At 51.3% G+C, this 19,580-nt stretch overlaps 1 protein-coding gene across 3 annotated transcripts in view; it reads right to left on the bottom strand.

Annotated features, from left to right (window-relative positions):
- KAZN (kazrin, periplakin interacting protein) overlaps positions 1 to 19,580 on the bottom strand; it is a 1,344,061-nt gene that overhangs the window by 152,147 nt on the left and 1,172,334 nt on the right. Inside the window, exon 1 of one of the 3 annotated variants that reach the window (XM_061383223.1) lies at positions 2,190 to 6,065. The exons of the other annotated variants lie outside the window; for them this stretch is intronic. Coding sequence (XP_061239207.1) covers positions 2,190 to 2,196 — 7 coding nt within the window. The 5' untranslated portion in view covers positions 2,197 to 6,065. Of the gene's footprint in view, positions 1 to 2,189; positions 6,066 to 19,580 lie in introns of those variants that run through there. 3 annotated transcript variants of the gene reach the window in all.

Raw genomic sequence — 19,580 nt, forward strand, 5'->3', positions numbered from 1 at the left:
CAGGGCCTGAGCTGGGGGCAAGGGAAGCCTTACATCAGGCTGAAACTCCCCAGGACCATGATTTTCTGGCCAGAGGTGCTTTCTCCTTTGAAGTCTCTCTCTTCCACAGCCCTCCCCCCACCCCAAGGGAAAACAACTCCGGTGAAAGAAGAGCAGGTTCTAGGCTTGCCTGCAGCGGAATCCAAGTGTCTGACTTGAATGAAGGAACAAACAGAATGAGAAAGAGAGGAACTGGAGGTGAATGGTTCTGAGCAGGTCAAAGATGTTTCGTTGGTCTATATATAGCTGCGTGCAGGCGAGCGAAATCGCTTCAGTCAGTCGTGTCCGACTCTCTGCAACCCCATGGACTGTAGCTTGCCAGGCTCCTCTGTCCATGGGATTCTCCAGGCAAGAATACTGGAGTGGGTTACCATGCCCATCTCCAGGGGATCGTCAGAACCCAGGGACTGAACCCACGACTCTTAACGTCTCCTGCACTGAAAGACAGGTTTTTTCCCACTAGTGCCACCTGGGAAGCCCATAGACAGCTGACCCTTGAACACCTTGGGGTTAGGGTGCCTACCTTCCACACAACCGAAAATCTGCATGCAACTTACAGTCAGCCCTCAGAGTCTTGTTAGATCCCACTATCTGAAGATGGTGTAATAGTGTAGTATTTACTATTCTAATAATCCATGTATAAGTGGACCTGAGCAGTTCAAACCCATCTTGTTCAAGAGTCAACTGTATTTATTCTCACAAGCCAGCCTCCTCCTGCCCTACTCTGGTGAGAACTCCTAGATTGTTCCTCTTCCTCCTCCCCCGTCCACAAACTGCAACCCTGGAACATCCGGCCTTTCATGCACATCATTCCTGATGCATCTGAAACAGTCTGGATCACTGAGGCTGCTCAAGGGGAAAGAGAAGAGATATGTGTAACTTCCCAGGTAGCTCAGTGGGTAAAGAATCCGACTGCCAATGCAGGAGACACAAGAGATGCAGGTTCAATCCCTGGGTGGGGAAGATCCCCTAGAGAAGGAAATGACTAGAGTCCATGGGGTTCCAAAGAGTCAGACATGACTGAGTGTGTGGGTGCACGGGCCTGGAGGGCTGGGGAGTGTACACAAAACAACACACACACATCACACTTCATAGATGCGTCAAAACTGCTTCTACAGTTGAGCAAAGCAGCTGAAAATAAGCCAACTGAAGAAGCAAGTATCCTAACCAGGAGCAGGTGTTAGTATTGTGACTGAACTTGTAACAAGAAAAAGCCCTGCATGCTGTGGGCTTGCTACCACATCCCTTGGGGAACTGCAGGCGGCTCACCAGCCCAGTCACTCCTTCCCCAGTGGCGGAGGGCACATAGCTGCGGACATTCCAGGAATCCGCAGTGAACCCCCATGCACACTCTGGTTGCTCTTCATCCAGGAGACCCCGGACAACAAGGCCCAAGCTCAGGAGGAAGGGGACAAGGGAACAACAGCCCTCTGGCCCTTCTCCAGGTGAGCTGACAGCACAGATTTCAGCAGAGACCACAGGCAGGCAGGACCCAAGAGTCTTCCGCTAAGATCCCTTCAGTAATCATGAAAATTAACCCACAATAACCCCACTGCCCAGGAAATGGTTCCTGCTCCCGATCTCCGGAGAAAGCTATAAATCTCCTTTCAAATTAACATTTGCTCTGCACGCACACCTGCAAAAAGCTCGAACGGGGGAAGCTGGGGGGTGGGGAGAAAAACCAGACCTCCAACCCAGGCTGGTCTGGTTTGGAAAGGGAGGTAGGTGGCTGACTCAAGTTAAACATTTCTAGGCAGAGAAATTCAATCTCCTATTTCAATGGGGCTGCATTGAATGTATTGTTTTTCTGTCCAACCTCCTCTTTCTGTATCCCCTGGTTGCATGCACATATTCAGAGGACCCCCTTGCCAAGAGGCGAGTGCTGTTTATTTGGCTGTGGACGCTGCTTATGGACCCCAAAAGGAGGACGTGAACTCGTCCCTGGATGTCTCTTCCTTCTGACCTAAGAGCTCTCAGTGCCGGGGCTAGGGGGGTGGGGGAGTGGGGTAGTGGGTGGGCTGCAGTACTGTGACCTAATTCCATAGCCCTGTGGCCTGGCCCGAGGCTATATTACCAGCCCCAGCAGCTCTAAATGCATTGCATGGAGTTCCTAGTTCCCTCTCTCCTTGCCTGCTGCCATGGGGGCCCACCTGACATCCCCAGGCTCCTTAGGAGTCTTCTTAAACATCAGGAGAGCCAGGAACACACATCTTGGTCTGGGGAACATTCTTTCCTCGGATGTGTGGGAAGCCAGCAGCTCTCTCTGTGCTCACAAAGGGCTCCCGGTGGGAGACGAGGAGACTAGAAGGTTAAGTCCAGCTGGGCGGATCAAGGCAGGACATCCCGTTCTCCAACTTCCCCAGCACAATCTGCTCTCCTCTGGCTGGGAAAAAAAAGATGCTAAGAGAAAGAAAGCTGGTGCAGGAAGGTGTACTGGCTCATGGGCCATAGCGGCTGTCAGGGGGAGTCAGCGTATCGAGGAAATAGATTTAGCACGTAAGATCCTCAAATGGTAGGACATGGGCCAAGGGTGGATGCTACGGTGAGATCCATTCGGGGCTCAATATAACAGTGAATGCTTAAAGGGAATCAAAGACTGTAAGGGCTGCTAGAGAGGAAGTGTGTTTCCAGTTCCTGCAGGTGTGCCAGCTCAGGAGGAACACCTGTACTGGACACGATCAATCAGTCTGTCTCCCTAACTTAACTGCTTTCCCACGGCCCTGGAAGGCAGCAGCTCCATATATCAGGGACCCTGCCTACCCTGACAGACACAGCAGATGGAACAGTCACCTGACCCAGGGTCTCACAAGCTATGGATGAGGCTGAGACCAAGCAGATTCTCTGCCTCCCAGGCATCTCAGAGGATTGAAAAAAGTCACGCAAGAGCAGACCCCCTGGCAGAGCAGTAAAGCAAGACAGGCAGTTAGGGAGAATCCTCAGAAATTCTTAGGGGGTGGGACTGGAGAGAGGACACTGTCCCAGGCCTCCAGTGTTAGCATCCAGACCCCATGTGGCTGGCCTTGCACTTCTTGAGGTTGTCTTTGTGTCCTTATAAAGCAGCCCTCCTCTGATTTGAACGCCTTCCTGTAAGCACCTGCTGTTTGCAGCTGAAACACCAGTGCACCCCTGGCAGGGCACCCTGCAGTAGGAGGCAGGGCCCTCCCTGGGGGCGGCTGGGCTGGGTGAAGGCTCAGCCATGGCCATCAGACCTGGCAGTCCTGCGTCTGTGAGGGGACGAAGTCCAACGACTTCCCCAAGGCTCAAGGCTCACTCACGCGTCCTCTCACTCTGGGGCTCACCCACGGTTCTCTGCGCCAACCCCAGCCATTTAACTCCCCTCATCACTGCTCAGCACAGAGCCCAGACATGGACTGTACACCACGAAAAACAAACGGAAAGCTCAGTCATGGCCAAGACTCAATATCCCAACAGGCAGAAGAGTACCCGGTGTATACATGGCCGGATGCACACATCTCCCACTCTATGGAAAGGCACCTCCAGTACTGCCCACACCAACCAAACCCCATACTTAACAAACATCTTATTATTTGCAACCCATTCAACCTGGCTTATTAATAAAGCAGCATGCTGCTGCTGCTGCTAAGTCGCTTCAGTCGTGTCCGACTCTGTGCGACCCCATAGACGCCAGCCCACCAGGCTCCCCCATCCCTGGGATTTTCCAGGGAAGAATACTGGAGTGGGTTGCCATTTCCTTCTCCAATGCATGAAAGTGAAAAGTGAAAGTGAAGTCGCTCAGTCGTGTCCGACTCTTAGCGACCCCATGGTCTGTGGCCTACCAGGCTCCGTCCATGGGATTTTCCAGGCAAGAGCACTGGAGTGGGTTGCCATTGCCTTCTCCGAAAGCAGCATGCAGGCATGCTAAATCACTTCAGTCCTGTCCAACTCTGTGCAACCGCATGGACTGTAGCCTGTCAGGCTCCTCTGTCCATGGGATTCTCCAGGCAAGAATACTGGAATGGGTTGCCACGCCCTCCTCCAGGGGATCTTCCCAACCCAGGGATTGAGCCGACTACTGCATTGGTAGGTGGCTTCTTTATCACTAGGGCCACGGGAAGCTAATAAAGCAGCGACTCCATTTATTAAGTACCTACTGTATAGCAGGTCTTGCCAGGTGGCTTTCCTCATTCCCAGTACAAGATCAAGAACTCAAGGCTCGGAAAGATGAAGCACTGTCCCCAAGGGCCCCCCTGTGGGCTTCTCGCAACTTGTAAGTCTCTGACAACTGGAATGGGTGCCATCTCTGAAAGTCTCATTGACAAGATTCACCTTGCCCCACAGATTTTATCTCCTACAGGTCACTGACCCTGGACTTTTCCAACTTGGCACCTTTCCAGCAAGCCTTGTATCACTCCAGCACCTGTTGTGGTATAAGGCTAATACAAATGATGTTTTCTGAGCACCTACTATGTGCCAAGCACCATGCTAAGTCCTGTGCACAGGTTGTCTCATTTCATCCCCACAAAGCCCTGCTGGATAGGAATAGCGTCCCCAAATTACAGATGGAGAAACTGAGGCTCAGAGGTGTTAAGGAGCTGGGAATGATTTATACCCAGGCAGTCTGGCTCCATGGCCTTGAGCACCTGGTACATGGTCTCCATCATCCCCATATTTAGGGCACAGGTCCAGGGACTTGTCTTAGGGTGGGGGCTTGTTCTCCTCCCTGGAGCTGATACTGAATGAAATGGGAGCCAGCACCTATGCCCTAGGCTACACCAGGAACAAAGACAAGCCAACTATGCCCTTTTGCTAAATTCTCGGCTTCCCAGGCTGCCTGGTCCCTGCCCTGCTGTGAGAAGGTAGCCGCTGCCCGCTGGGGATGCTATGAATTCAGGTCATCTCCAGAGGGAACCAGTCAATGCTCTCCAGGGAGATGGCCAAGCTCCAGATGCAGACCAGAAAATCTGACTCCTGTGGGAAGGCTGAGCACAGCCAGATGCTGGCTGGAGCGCCCAGAGCACCAGCTGCTGCCACTGACCTCAGTGTGCTCGGCAGTACTAGGGACATGGCAGGGGGCTGGTGAGGGGCACCTTACAGCATGCGGGGGAGCAGGCACACGGGGTGGGGTGGGGTGCTCAAATCAAGCCCATCTAGGCCCCACACTCAGGAAGCCAACAGTTCCCGGGGTCCTCCTACAAGCCTTCCTGGGACAAACGTGACTTTAAAAAAAGAGCTTAAACAGAGGGATGGGAGAAAGAGAAAGAAGGGGTCGTGACGACTTATGCCCCGGAGACTATGAAGAACTTCAGAGACAGCGAGTGTCCAGCCGGTCCTTGAGAATAAGGAAGGAAAGGGGGAGATAGTAACAACTGACAAAAGAGAAAGCCTGGATCCTCCACGAGCTCTAGAACAGGGCCTGGCTCAGGCTAGGCGCTCAAGGAAATCTACAAAATAATCAACCGGCAGTGTCTACATCCAAGGCTTTCCTTTGATCTCACAACATCTAGTGAGGGGCACAAACACACTGGCTGAAGGAAGGAATCCTCACATCTCATACAGGACAGCCCCACCTCTGCGTCCCAGCTTCCATTTCTGTGATGAACATTCTCCCTGACTTTCCTTTGGCTAGTACCCTACTCTCAGCTTGTGTGTTTCCCTGGAGGCTCACAAACCCCTACTCCAACCTATTCCAATAGCTATGGTTTTTCCAGTAGTCATGTATGGATATGAGAGTTGGACTATAAAGAAAGCAGAGTGCCAAAGAATAGACGCTTTTGAACTGTGGTGTTGGGCAAGACTCTTGAGGGTCCCTTGGACTGCAAGATCAAACCAGTCAATCCTAAAGGAAATCAGTCCTGAATATTCATTGGAAGGGCTGAAGCTGAAACTCCAATACTTTGGCCACCTGATGTGAAGAACTGACTCATTGGTAAAGACACTGATGCTGGGAAAGATTGAAGGTGGGAGGAGAAGGGGGCGACAGAGGATGAGATGGTTGGATGGCATCACCAACTCAATGGACATGAGTTTGAGTAAACTCCAGGAGTTGGTGATGGACAGGGAAGCCTGATGTGCTGCAGTCCATGGGGTCACAAAAGAGTTGAACACGACTGAGCTCAGGCACATGACCTAAGCCTGCCAATCAATGCATTCCTTGCTACTGGACAATGTGATTGGCTCAAAGCTACTGAGTAATTAAAACTAGCCAATGAGAGTCAGACCTGGGATTTTTGCTAGAAATACTGGAAATGAAGGACTCTCTACATTGGAATCTCCAAAAGATAAAATGCTGCTTAGACTTGTTTGGGGTCATTTTTGCCTCCTAACTAGAAAGGATAAAGCTCAGATGAAAGGAGAGCTGGGAGATGACAATCCTCTGAGCCTGTGGATGTAGATATGCCTGAAGCTTGCTTGTGAAAGTGTTAGTCACTCAGTTGTATCTGGCTCTTTGCGACCCCCTGGACTGTAGCCCACCAGGCTCTTCTCTGTCCATGGAATTCTCCTGGCAAGAATACTGGTACTGGAATGGGTTGCTGTTCCCTTCTCCAGGAGATCTTCCCAACCAGGGATCGAACCCCAGTTTTCTGCACTGCAGGCAGATTCTTTACCATTTGAGCCACCAGGGAAGCCTGCTTACCTCTGACCAGTTCAGTTATGGGGAGCTACTGATTTCCCTTCCTATAAGTCAGTTCCGGTAGTGTTTCTATCATTTGCAACTCAAACAGTCCTGTAACTACACGACTCCGCAGCCAGGCAGCAGGAAAGCAGGAAGTGCAAACAATACAAAGCCTAGTGTTTTTTTTCTTTAACAAATAGTACTAAGCTTTAAGGACAAACCTCTCTGAGCCTCAGATGCCACCCTGAATGCTGGTGATCACGCCTCCCTACCTCACAGGGTGAACAGGGAAAGTAGCCAAACCCTCCCACAACCTCTGTTATCTTTTTGTTCTTATCTTTTTTTCACGCTGCATGGCATGTGAGATCATAGTTCTGCAACCAAAGATCAAACCCATGGCCCCTACATTGGCAGCTCAGAGTCTTAACTACTGGACCACCAAGGAAATCCCGACCTCTGTTATCTTTAACATGTTAAGGCCAAGAGAAGCAGGAAACCCATAGCCCTGGGAGAGACAGGCTGTCAGGGACACCTGTGCAGTGCTCACCACACCTGAGCCTTTGGGTGGAGTTTGCAGAGCTGCCCCATGACCCTTTCACTTGACAAGGAGCCCCACCCAGTCCAGACCCACAAGGCAGCCACAAGGAGCTTCCCACCAAGGCTGGCACCCTCGAGGGACAGAGTCCCTTTGTTATTCCTCACTTCACACTCTGCCTTAGCTCAGGACAGACACAGGTGAGGCTGCAGAGTCGGCTGCAGTGGGGACAGGAGAGTGGTGGCTACAGTGGGCTCCAGCCAGACTCCAGCTGGACTCCAAGCTGAATCCTACCTCCTCTGCTTCCTGGCTCCTAGGTCTTAGGGCGAGTTTCTTAACTTTCCTGTGCCTCAGTTACTCCATCTGGAAAATGGGCTGATTAATGTACCTAATTTATTTCAGTTGTTTAATGCAGGTGACCCTGCAATGCAAGAGTTTGGGCTTCCCAAGTGGCTCAGTGGTAAAGAAATTGTCTGCAATGCAGGAGCCATGGGTTCTATCTCTGGGTTGGGAAGATCCCCTAGAGGAGGAAATGGCAATTCACTCCAGTATTCTTGCCTGGAGAATCCCATGGACAGAGGAGCCTGGCAGGCTACAGTGCATGGGGTCGCACAGAGTTGGACACGACTGAAGTGACTGCGACTAACACTTAACACTTAGACCAGGCTCCCCTCCATGATTTTCAAAAGTACATATAAAGTGACTAGACCTTCCAGAGAGTCCCACAGTGACAGGGGCGTGGAAGGGAATCAAGAGTCCCTCTAAGCAAACAACTGCTCAGAACACTGGGACATCCACCTGGCAAACAGCAAGTCTCTGAAAAGAACCCACAGAACAGAACAAGCAAGTCAGCCCAGAAAGTAAGGAGGTGGAGCTGGCTCAGTGACAGCAAGAGGGCGGGGCTCTGGCCCACGGTCATCAGGTCTGGCCACAAGCATAAGCCCGATCACCTTGGAGAGATGGTCACATGGGGGGGACACGTGGTCTTTGGGGAAGCCACTGCTACCACCACGGGAGCCCAGCAGGGAGGGGAGAAGAGCTGCTGGTCATTCTGAAACCCCTGCAGCTGCCCAAACACACAATCCAGCCTCCTCCAGCTGGGCCCCAGCTAGCTTCCACGCCCAGTGAACTAGGATCCTGGCTTAGGCTTGAGGACAGAGAAGCAAACAATGAAAATATTCACTGATGTAATGGATTCTTATTTTTTTCCATGCAAGCGGTAGGGGTGGGGAGGGCTTCCCAGGTGGTTCAGTGGTAAAGAATCTGCCTGTCATTGCAGGAGACGCGGGTTCAATTCCGGGGTCGGGAAGATCCCCTCAAGGAGGAAACCCATTCCAGTATTCTCACCTGAAAAATTTCATGGACAGAGGAGCCTGGTCGGCTACAGTCTATGGGGCTGCAAAGAGTTGGACATGACTGAGCATGTGTGCATACTCCCCCTTTGGGGAGTTGTGCAGCCAAGTACAACCACCAGTCCTAAGATGCTCAACTTCTGAATTAGGACCCCAAAGGTCTGCAGAAGCCTAATTCTAAAAAGGGAATTGTCCAGGCTCTGTCTGGACAAGTTGGGGGAGAAGAGGGTACCTTAGGAAATTTTCAATGACAATGGAAACACAGAAAGAGTTTTTGGTGCCTAATTTTCTGAAAATAACCTGACGAATGCTGTTAAGACTTGCTGGCATGACATTCATAATTCTCAGTAGAGTATTTGATAAGTGCTCAATAAATATAAGAAAAGAATTTTTTTCTATGAAAATATCCTTGACTTTAAGCACAATGAGGGGAAGACTGTTTTGTGTAGGATTGTTTTATCTACAACTGTTTGCTGGATACTAAGCAAGGATTCTGTTCCACACAAGCGCGCTGTAATAATCTGAAGAATGAATGAACCAAAGACCCTCAGAGACTCCATCACACTCAAAGATTCTGGAAACTGAAATGCAAACTTTCCACATGTTTGTGGAGATACAGTGACCAGGCAGTAGGAATCAACCTGCAATGCAGGAGACCAGGTTTGATTCCTAGGTTGGGAAGATCCCCTGGAGAAGAAAATGGCAAGCCACTCCAGTATTCTTGCCTGGAGAATCCCCTGGGCAGAGGAGCCTGGCAGGCTAGAGTCCATGAGGTCGAAAGAGTCTGATATGACTGAGCGACTAAACGACCAACCACCAGTAACCAGGCGATACAAAGACGAGGGCAGGGGTCAGACTCAATGCACTCATCATCTCATGTCATCAGACCTGGCCCTCTGGCTGCTGGGCCTGTGAACAGGGTCCAGAGCAGAGGAGCGAGGCCAGCAGCGCCCAAACCACACTCCCCATCCATCCCACTTCTGCCTCTTTCCGTGGGTCCCAAATTCCAAGAGGGAGGAGGACTTACTTTCCAAACCCAAGTCCTGGTGGGGCTGCAGGTGTTCTCCATACGCTGCCCTCCCTGCGAGGAGGTTCATCCAAAGGTCTGCCAATACAGCTACCAGATTCAAAGTTGCCTAAGGCCCTTCCTAGGCTTCCCTGGTGGCTCCGTGGTAAAGGATCTGCCTGCCAGTTCAGGAGACGATCCTCGGGTTGGGAAGATCCCCTTGAGAAGGAAATGGCAACCTACTGCAAGATTCTTGCCTGGGAAATCCCATAGACAGAGGAGCCTGGCATGCTGCAGTCCATGGGGTCACAAAGAGCTGGACACAACTTGGCGACTGAAGAACAAAAAAACCAAGGTCCTTCCAGCTGAGAAATCTACATGTGTGTTTTCTCCCTCTCAGAGCATTTCCTAAAGCTCGACTCTGTGCTCCAGGTGAAGGAAGGGAGGCAGATATGTAGGTGCCTTGTGGCCCTGCCCACTTGGGGGTAAGTTCAGGAGGAAGGCCCTGAGAAACACCCCAGTAGGACCCTGTGGCAGGGCAACAACTGTGCACAAAGGGGCCGGAATGAGCAAGACAAATTTATAGCAGGGTCGGGGCCCAGGACAGGGTGGAATTTGGATTTTGTACGGGGTGGAGACATAGGAAGGAGAAGATGAAGGGTGGGAATGAGTCAGCTGGTTCCTGGTACAACGAGGAGACCCCAAGCCCCTCAACGGCAGCCAGAGGAGCTGGCATGGTTCACGGCTCCAGCATGACGCCCATTCGGAGCAGGTACTCAACATCTGCCAGGCAGACGAACCTGGAGCTTTGTCGGATGCAGGGAGAGGTTGGGGAAGGGCATCCTTCTGGTCCCAGCTAAGGGTTCTAGACAGAAAACCCTAGGCGAAATGAGGACAGGGCTGGTTTGGCTCAGCTTGTCAGCACCAGGTACCCACTCAGGGCCTGATGAGTATTTATCCAGTAAGCAATCCAGTACACAAATGGGTAACCGTGATTTAATAAAGACGTGCTCAGCTGGAATCTGAGTGGTGGGTCAGCCAGACCATCAGTCGATGCCCAGAGACCTGAATGAGCTGGAAGTGAGAGCAGAGCCAGAAGCTCAGTGCCATCGGTGGAGGTGGGTGGGGGTTCAGGAGTCAGGCAGGTGATGCCTTCACTGCTGAGAGGGTAGGGTTGGGAGGAAGATCAAGATCACTTTTTATATGGCAAAAGCAGCTGGGTATGGCTGCCAAAGCTGAGTGTCTGGAAGGCACTGGGGTACAGACAGGGAGACCAACTGTTTGCATAGGTTTGCCTAGGACTGAGGGGTTTCCCAGAATGTAGGACTTCCAGTGGGCTTCCCAGGTGGCTCCGTGGTAATGAAAGAAAAGGCAATCCACTGCAGTGCTCTTGCTTGGGAAATCCCACGGACAGAGGAACCTGGCGGGCTGCAGTCCATGAGGTTTCAAAAGAATCAGACACAACTTAGCAACTAAACAACAATAACAGAACTTTCAGTGCTGAAACCAGCAATGTGCCAAGCGAACCAGGAGGAGTCGGTTCCCTGAGGCACAGGGCTGCCCTCACCAGCATTGATGTGGTACGAGCCATGTTTGTAAGGTGCCTCTGAGTTTGCAAAGCTCTCCCAGATCCACAGGCTCGGGTAAATGCAATCACAAATCTGTGAGCTGTGAAGCTGGCACTACGGATCTCATTTCACGGAACCAGGAAACTGGGGTTCGGAGGTGAACGATCTGCATAAGGAAGGTTCCACAGTGGATCAGGAGCACAGCCATGTCTGAGCTGGCCTCCAGCTTCCCTGCTTTCTGTAAACACTGGGAAGACATGAAACAGACAAGTGCTGTCTGTTGAGCACAGCTGTGAGCTGTGCCAACTTCCTTCAGGCTGATGGATGCCAAGGGAAGCAGCAGGGGCCTGCCCCATGAAGCGTGCCTGGGGGCCCCAGGGAAACTGGCCCATCTGGCCCTCTGTTCTTCTGAGATTCTGGCATCGGGTGGACAGCTGGCCACCACCTGGGATTCTGGGAGAGATGATGGGGGTGGAGGTCTTCTGGCCACTGCTCTGCTTGCCTCCCCTGTCATATCCCCATGAGGGCCACCCCTCGGGTAAGGCCAGGATCCCCGAAGACCCTTGTAAGAGGCAGATGGATCATCTCGCCATACACCCAGCAGTCCCTGGGTGTAGAAAGGTCTTGGCAGCTCTTGGAAGCTGGAGAGAGGACAGGCCAGGGTACAGAGGGAAGGGGGAACAGGGAATAGGATAGGGACAGGAAGGAAAAGACAGAAGAGATTCGGGGAAATTTTTAAGTTGAAGGAGCTTCCTAGAGCAGTCTTGCTGAGTGATTGGTTTCAAGCTATAGCTGCATTAGCATTGCCTTGAGGGGTCTGTTAAAACCCAGACTGCGGGGCTCACTCTAGGTTTCTGATTCTGCAGGTCTAGGGCAGGCTGAGGGTTTGCAGTTCTACCAAGTTATTAGATGAGGCTGATTTACTGGTCTTGGCATCCCATCTTGAAAGCCACTGGCCTGGTGCAGGTAGTGGGTGGGGTGGGGGGACAAAGGCAGAAAGGCACTGATGGACTGCTGGAGGCTGAGAAACCCCCTGACAGTAAAGATGTAACATGCTGGAGCCTTTGGTTCACGAATTTCAGAAAAGATCAAAATCACCTGGGGGTGGAGGTGATAAGTTTAAAGAGCAGACTTCTGGGGCCACCCCAGATATCTATCTGACTGTCCAGGTTTGGCAGATGATCCAGGAACTTAAAAACCTAAACAGCTCTCAGGCTTCATGAGCCGTGATGGGCCATAGCCCCGTCTGTGGTATCAAGCCCTGACTCAGGACCAGCTGTACCAGCCACTGGCCACATGCAGCCTTTAAAACAGACTGAAATTCAGCTGTGTGCTCGTACTAGCTACATTTTAAATCTAGAGGCTACCACACAGGACAGTGGACCATTTTCAGCTTGGCAGAGAATTCCATAAGATGGTTCTGGCCCAAAGAAACCACAATGTCTGCCTCTATTTCCCTTTCTGTAAAAGGGGGCTCCTTGCTGTTCTCTTCTGGGGTACAAAAGAGGGGAAAGAGTCTACCCAGGGCAGCCATTGCTAGCCCACATCTAAAGACCCCCTGTACCCACTGCTGGGAGGAGGCAGTCCAGCTTGGTGGGGGTGGGTCTCCCAGCTAGAGGGGAACCACAGACAGAGCCCTCCCACTCTGCCACCCAGGCCCCTTGGCCCCCAACCCTGAAGAAGCCGACAAAGTCCACAGGGTATACGGTGATAGAAACCATCCCCATGGCTCCCATCTGTACTGTGGACATGGCAAGAGATGCCAAGAGGAAGCACAGAACCAGCCGCTCAGCTGAACACGTCTGTCATGGGCACAGCATTCAGACTAACAACAAAAGGGACCCGCGGCAGGGGAAGGGGCGGCCCGGACTGGTGGGTTTGGTACCAAGTCTGAAGAGTCCGGATGAGCCACGGTCAAGGATGTGGTCTCCTTTGACCCTCAGCACCCAGCCCAGGACCTGGCCTCTCGGAGGAGCTCAAGGAAAGAGGAATATTGGTGGAGTGAAAGGCTGAGTGAGTGCTAGTGGCAGCCTAGGACACAGAGCAGGACATCTGAGCAAAAAGGCCTAACTGGCGGCTTTCTCACCACAGCACAGTCTTGTGAGAGCACAAGACAGAAATCCATGTGCCTCTTTTTAAGAGATTCTGCAGAAAGGCGGACGGGGGGAGAGGGAGGGGGAGGAGCAGGAAGAGGTGGAGGCGGGGAAATAGATTAGAAAAGAAGGAAGTGGGATTGAAATAGGATGCTCACGTACCTGATGTCCACTCTGGGTCACCTGTGGGAGGGGAAAGGGATGCTGCCAAGGGTGACGTCAGGGAGCAGGGGTAAGCCAGAGTGTGTGGCTCCCTCGTTCCTTGCTCAAAAATTAACCGAATCCCAGAGAAGTGGGCTTCCCTGGTGGCTCAGTGGGTAAAGGATCCACCTGCAATGCGGGAGACCTGGGTTCTATCCCCGGTTTGGGAAGATCAGCTGGAGAAGGGAACGGCTACTCACTCCAGTATTCTGGCCTGGAGAATTCCATGGACTGTATAGTCCATGGGGTCGCAAAGAATTGAACATGACTGAGCAACTTTCACTTCACAGAGAAGTGAATGGCAGAGGTTCTCCAAGTCTCATCCATGGAAACCCCACATCAAATTCACCCAGGGCACTTGATACAAAATACAAGATTCCTGGGCCCTTTCACAGACCTACAGAGTCAGAATCTTGAGGCGAAGCCTGAGAATGTGCATACTAGCAATCACCCTACACTGCTGTGATCCCCAAAGTCGGAGGCCCCCTTCAAAAGATCAGAGGGAGCTAGGGAACAGGGTGAAGGGAGAGAATGCCCAGCTTTGCCAAGACATCCAAGTACCTTTGTTAAGTTTTCGCATCCGACCCTGGAAACTACCCCACATGACACCTTGGAGCACGGTCCCTTCCTCGCTCTGGGCCTCAGTTCCTGAACTTCGGAGAGGGAGTAAATTGACCCTATCTATGCCCAGGTTTCCATCTCAGGGCTCTGCATCCCAGCTTTCCAAATGGCCATGGTCAAACCTCCTGTCACAGGCCAGCTGGCCTCTTTGGATTCTTGCCGGGCTAGAGGCGTGGGCTGTCTGCTGGGGCCCCAGGGACCCTCCCTCCAAAGGTACCCGGCTTACTGGATGCTGTTATGCCCAAGATGAGAAAAAAAAAAAGCACCACAGCCTCTGCCTGGTGCCCTGGTAGCTCTCAAGGCATCGTCAGCTGATGAATGAAACCACAGGGAAGAAGAACAGGAACACAGGTAACAAACTGCCTGGCTCCTGGGCGGCCCTCAACACAAATGAGGATTCTTCCCTGCCTGGCACACAGGACTTCAGAGTTAGGAGCACCTTGGCAAGGCTGAGGGAATAAAGCATACAGGAACCAGCAGCTGTTGTTTTTACTTCTCTCCAGGCCCCCGGGGAGAGCTTCCAAAGCTTCTGTACAATTAAAAGGTACTGAACACAATGCCTGTGATAAAGTTACAGCCCAAACTAGCTGAGAGCCTGAGCCAGTCTCCAAATCCAGGTGGCAACGAAAGACAAGGCAGTCAGCACCTGCAGACTGGCCGCTGGGCGGTGAGTGTTCCCCAAAGCGGTCCCCTAAGCCCAGCAGGATGCACTCGGAGGTCGCCACCACTGAACCCACCAGCTCCCCTTCTCCCTGGCCCAGGCACAACCTCATCCAGTTTAGGGCCAGGACACTAGGTAGGTGGGACGCACGTACCTGTCACACCTTTGTGGCTGTTAATTTCTTCTAAATCTGGGGCTGTGGCAGCACCGGCTGGGCTAATGCCAGGTGGTGAGGGCTCCAAGGAACTGCCACAATCAGCATCTTCTAACCGGCTTCTCTTGAAGGCATCCAAACAGCAGACAAGAGAAAGTCTGAAGTCCCCACCTTCACGGTAGCTGTCCCAAGAGGGACAGAGGGCCTGGTCCTTGAGAATAGGAAGCAATCCTGACTTTTTCCCTCCTGGACAGGCACTCATCTGATGCGCTCAACATGAAACACATTTACGGAGAGTCAATTCTTAAGAAATAACTACGTACACAGGCTCACACACATGCACCCACACACCTTGTAACCACAGCTTGCCATCCTCTCTGGAGTGTTTATAGCCCTTAGTGACTCACAGCAAACACAGGATCCCCACGGCAATTGCTTTGGACAGCTTTAATGACACGCTTGGTATGCTTATCTGCTGAGGCTAAAATCCGTGCGCACGCCAATGTGCCTAATTTTCCACTTTGGTCAACAGGCTGTGTTCTGGGGGAGAGGTGCTAACACTGAGGGGGTGTCTGCTACCGTCCATGAGCCACGCGTGCTCTGTGGCTCTTGAGATGATGGGAAGGGAAAGAAAATCCTCTTTGCCCAGAATGGCTGGAGGGTCCTAGCAAATCACCCAGTTGACTCAGCTGGAATATTAACACAAAACACAGAGGCCATTCTGGAAATTTCCCGATGACTCAGAAGGCCAAATAAGCAGCTCGTACTCTGTCAAAAACACCTGTCCCATCAAATCCCAATATTTCAGACTTCAAAAGTTTAACGCATTTTTGAGACTTCTCTGGCAGTCCAGTGGTTAAGACTCTGCACTTCCACTGCAAAGGGCATGAGTTTGATCCCTGATCGGAGGATGAGAAGGTTAGGTAGCATCCTCAACTCAACAGACATGAATTTGAGCAGACTCCGGGAGATAGTGAAGGGCAAGGAAGTTGGGTATGCTGCAGCCCATGGGGCCGCAATGAGACACAACTTAGTGACCAAACGACAACAACAACAACAGGGAACTTAAGATCCTGCATGCTGCATGATGTGGCCAAAAATGTTTTTTTAAGTTTCACACACACACATATTTAAGTTCTTTGTACTCTGGATAAATGGGAATCCCCCCATCTCTTACGGCATATGTAGCAGCAGGCCCCATGGGTATGAAGGATGGTAACCATACAGATTCCTGTCCAACAACTCTGAGGTGGGTAACAGGATCCCATTTTAGAGATGGGTAAACTGAGGCTCGGAGGAGCCTGGCGGGCTGCAGTCCATGGGGTCACGACCGAGTAACACACACACACAAACTGAGGCTCAGGATATTATCTAACTTGCTTGGAGACAAACAGCCAGAAAGCAGTAGAGCTGGTGGATTGAACTAGCAGGTCTCATTTGATTCCAAACCTGTGCCCTGTACCCACTGCCCTGGCAGAAGGATCTTTCGGTTCCTCTCCCTGAATAGTCACATAGGGTGGAGGGTGCTGGGCCACAGCAAACTGCCTGAGGAAAACCAATGGAAAAATACATTCAAAGAGCACTGACTTTCATTCCTGAGTGTCCAGAAAAGCCAAGCCCCAGTCGTCTCTCTCCCACCCCATTACAGAGGAAGCTCACTCTAAACTCTCTCGATCCTAGTGGCTGACTTTCAAAGACCATCCCCAATTCCAGTGTGGAGATTGAATCTCCCCCTCACCCAGCAGAAATTCTTTACAGAAGGGATCACGCAAAGCTGACCTAGTGAGGAAATTGCTAAAGGCACAAAGATAAGCAAATGCTTGAGTTGCTTGAACCAAGGAATGTCAAGGAGAGGACAAACTTTTTTTAGAGATAAAAATTTAAAGGAAAAATGGACCTGACACTTACCATGGGTCTACTTTCTTGAGAACACATGAGGTGCTCTGAGGTTCACAACCTGGGGCCAATCCTGGCTGTGACACCTACTAGCTGTGAGGTCTCAGCCGAATTTTCTGAGCACCAGTTTCCCCATCTGTGGACAGAATTAGCAACTGCACCTACCCCTGGGTTGCTGGAGGACTAACGAAGACAAAATCTGGCATTTGCTGAGCACCAAGCCTGGCCCCTGGACGTCCGAGGTGGCGCTAGTGGTAAAGGACCTGCCTGCCAATGCAGGAGACCTAAGAAGTGTGGGGTTTGATCCCTGGGTTGGGAAGATCACCTGGAGCAGAAAATGGCACCCCACTCCAGTACTCTTGCCTGGAGAATCCCATGGACAGAGGAGGCTGGTGGGCTACAGTCCATAGGGTCGCAAAGAGTCAGACATGAATGAAGCGACTTAGCACGCAAGACTGGCCCCTGGGAGGGCAAGGGATGGGAGCCAGTATACAGGTACACAGGGCCTGGCCCCCTCCTCTGGGGGGCTTTATGTGAGGAGGAGGGGCAAGAGAAGATAAGAACTTAAATGACTAATAAAGGAGGAAGCCTGGGAGGCTTCAGATTTGGACAGATAAAGTGCCCAGTCTACAAAAATACTAATTTACCAACAACTTAAAAAAAAAAAAAATGACTTGGTTGGGAATTCCCTGACAGTCCAGTGGTTACGACTTGGTGCTCTCACTGCCAAAGGCTGGGTTTGATCTCTTATTGGGGGACTAAGATCCCATAAGCTGCGTGGCCAAAAAAATAAAAAAGACTTGATTTCCTTTGTCGACCAGCAACATCCTCTCGTCTTAGGAACTCAGCACCCATGTACCTGCCCTCATTCTTTTCTAACCACCTATACAAAAACCACCCACTCCCACTGCGCTAACCCCTCACCTGGTTTTTTCTCCTGCCTAGCCTTTCCCATCCCTTGACACATCCTGTGGGTCTTTGCCTACTGGAAATCTCCTCCCACAGAATACAAGCTCCATGGAAACAAGGGCCGCAGTCTTCTGGCTGCTACAGCCCTGGCAGCTACAACAGTGCCTGGAGGCAGGAGGTGCTCAAGAGATGTGACTGAATGGAGGGACAATCTCAAGGGAATCATTCAAGTTCTCATCTCAGAAGGCTCTGGGACCACCTGAACACTCTGTGGGAACCCTGGAAGGAGCCTCCCTCTGGTGGAGTCACTACCCCCCCACACCAAAAGGGAAACTGAGTTACAGAGTATCTCAAGGTCAGACAGATCTGGGGCTGCATCAGGTGCAGACCAAGCACCGTGTCTCATTTCTGCATCACCTGCTCTTGTCCGCAGTATACACGCAAATGGTAACCTCTCCTGGAAGTGGCCCCACCCTGGAGGCCAGGGGTCAGCAGAAGTCACCAGCACAGGGTCTGTCACCCTGACAATCCCAGGATATCACCTATGAACAATGTCAAGGTGCCAGGCCTCCATCCCACCAAGCGAGCATCCCTTCTCCCTTTCCCCTTCCCCAAACCCCTAAAAGTGCCAATTTTCAGACACTGTCACCCAGAAGGGCACTCTTGCAGTTTCTTAAACTGAGCTTTGCATTGGGCTGGGGAGTAACGTTCTAAGATCCTGAAGTGAGTCACCTTACAGCCTGGCTAAAATGTCTATTTCAGTAGTAATTTTGACTTGCAGTTCTAAGCCTGAAGACTTTCCATTGGCCTCCCAGAGGAAAATCCCTCATGACAGCGAATGGTGTGAGCACCGGTGTCCATGATAGGCTGTTTGAGAACCCGTGTCCATGCCCAACTACCATGGACTTCCTTAGAAACTGCATTTGGTCTTTAAGATCCAGAGACCAGAAGAGGGTGAAGGGTGGTGGGGTACAGAGAATTCAGAACTTTCTGGTTTAGCTGCTGGCTTGATCCTGTTTCATACCAGTGATGCCATGTGTAGATTAGGAAAGGAGATGCCCACTGAGTTCTGCCCTAAAGTGACACCAAGAGGGCCACTGGAGTAACAGCCACCCCCAGACCTCAGAGACAGGCTTTTCTCAGCTACATCATGTCATTAGGATGTTGTTATCATGATACACAAGTGGAGTCTATATAGACAAAAAGTAAACAGATTTATCTCCAACCAGCCCTCTTCTACATGTGTACATAATAACAGCCTCCATTGGCCCAACAGTCAGCTTGGGATCACGGAAGTATTTTACAGACAAAACAGATGTCATTTCGACATAGTTCAGGAGCAGGGAGATGGGACAGATTAACAGTTCATCCTAAAGAAAAACTGAGTCAGTAGGGGCATCAAAAGGTGCCCCACAAGTAAAGGTGATGACTTATATTCATCAGCATCAAATATGAACTAGGCAAGGTGCTTTGCAGACATGAGCTTCTGAATGATCAAAATGTATCTGACATTATTAATATCTCCACTTTACAGATGTAAACTGAGTCTCAGAAAGATCAAACAACTTGCCCAAGCCCTCCCATTTGCTTATTCTCTGCGTCTATATTCTGTTTCACAGCAAGCTGTCTCGGGTTCTAACTGCTCTTTGCAACAGGGGAAGAGGTGGGATTGGGTCCAGCAAGCCTAGCTCCTAAACCAAAGGCCCAGGGACTCAAGCTCCTTCCAGGCCTCAGTGTCCCGCTTCCAGACCCTTGGTGACCCAAGACACCAGCTGTTCCAGAACACCAGTGCAGCTCAGCTAATCAGAGTCAGTTGATTGGTGGTCCCTACTCCTGTGACTAGAACTCTGACCTCTGGAATCTCATCTCCTGAGGAAACCAATATGGGCAGCCTGGAATTAGGAGGTCTTGCAGTTGGCTGTTTTTAGGAAAGAATTATTAGGTAAATAAGCCTGGTGTTTCTCAGTTGGT

The sequence above is a fragment of the Bos javanicus genome, chromosome 16 (assembly GCF_032452875.1).
Source record: "Bos javanicus breed banteng chromosome 16, ARS-OSU_banteng_1.0, whole genome shotgun sequence".
Lineage (NCBI taxonomy): Eukaryota > Metazoa > Chordata > Mammalia > Artiodactyla > Bovidae > Bos > Bos javanicus.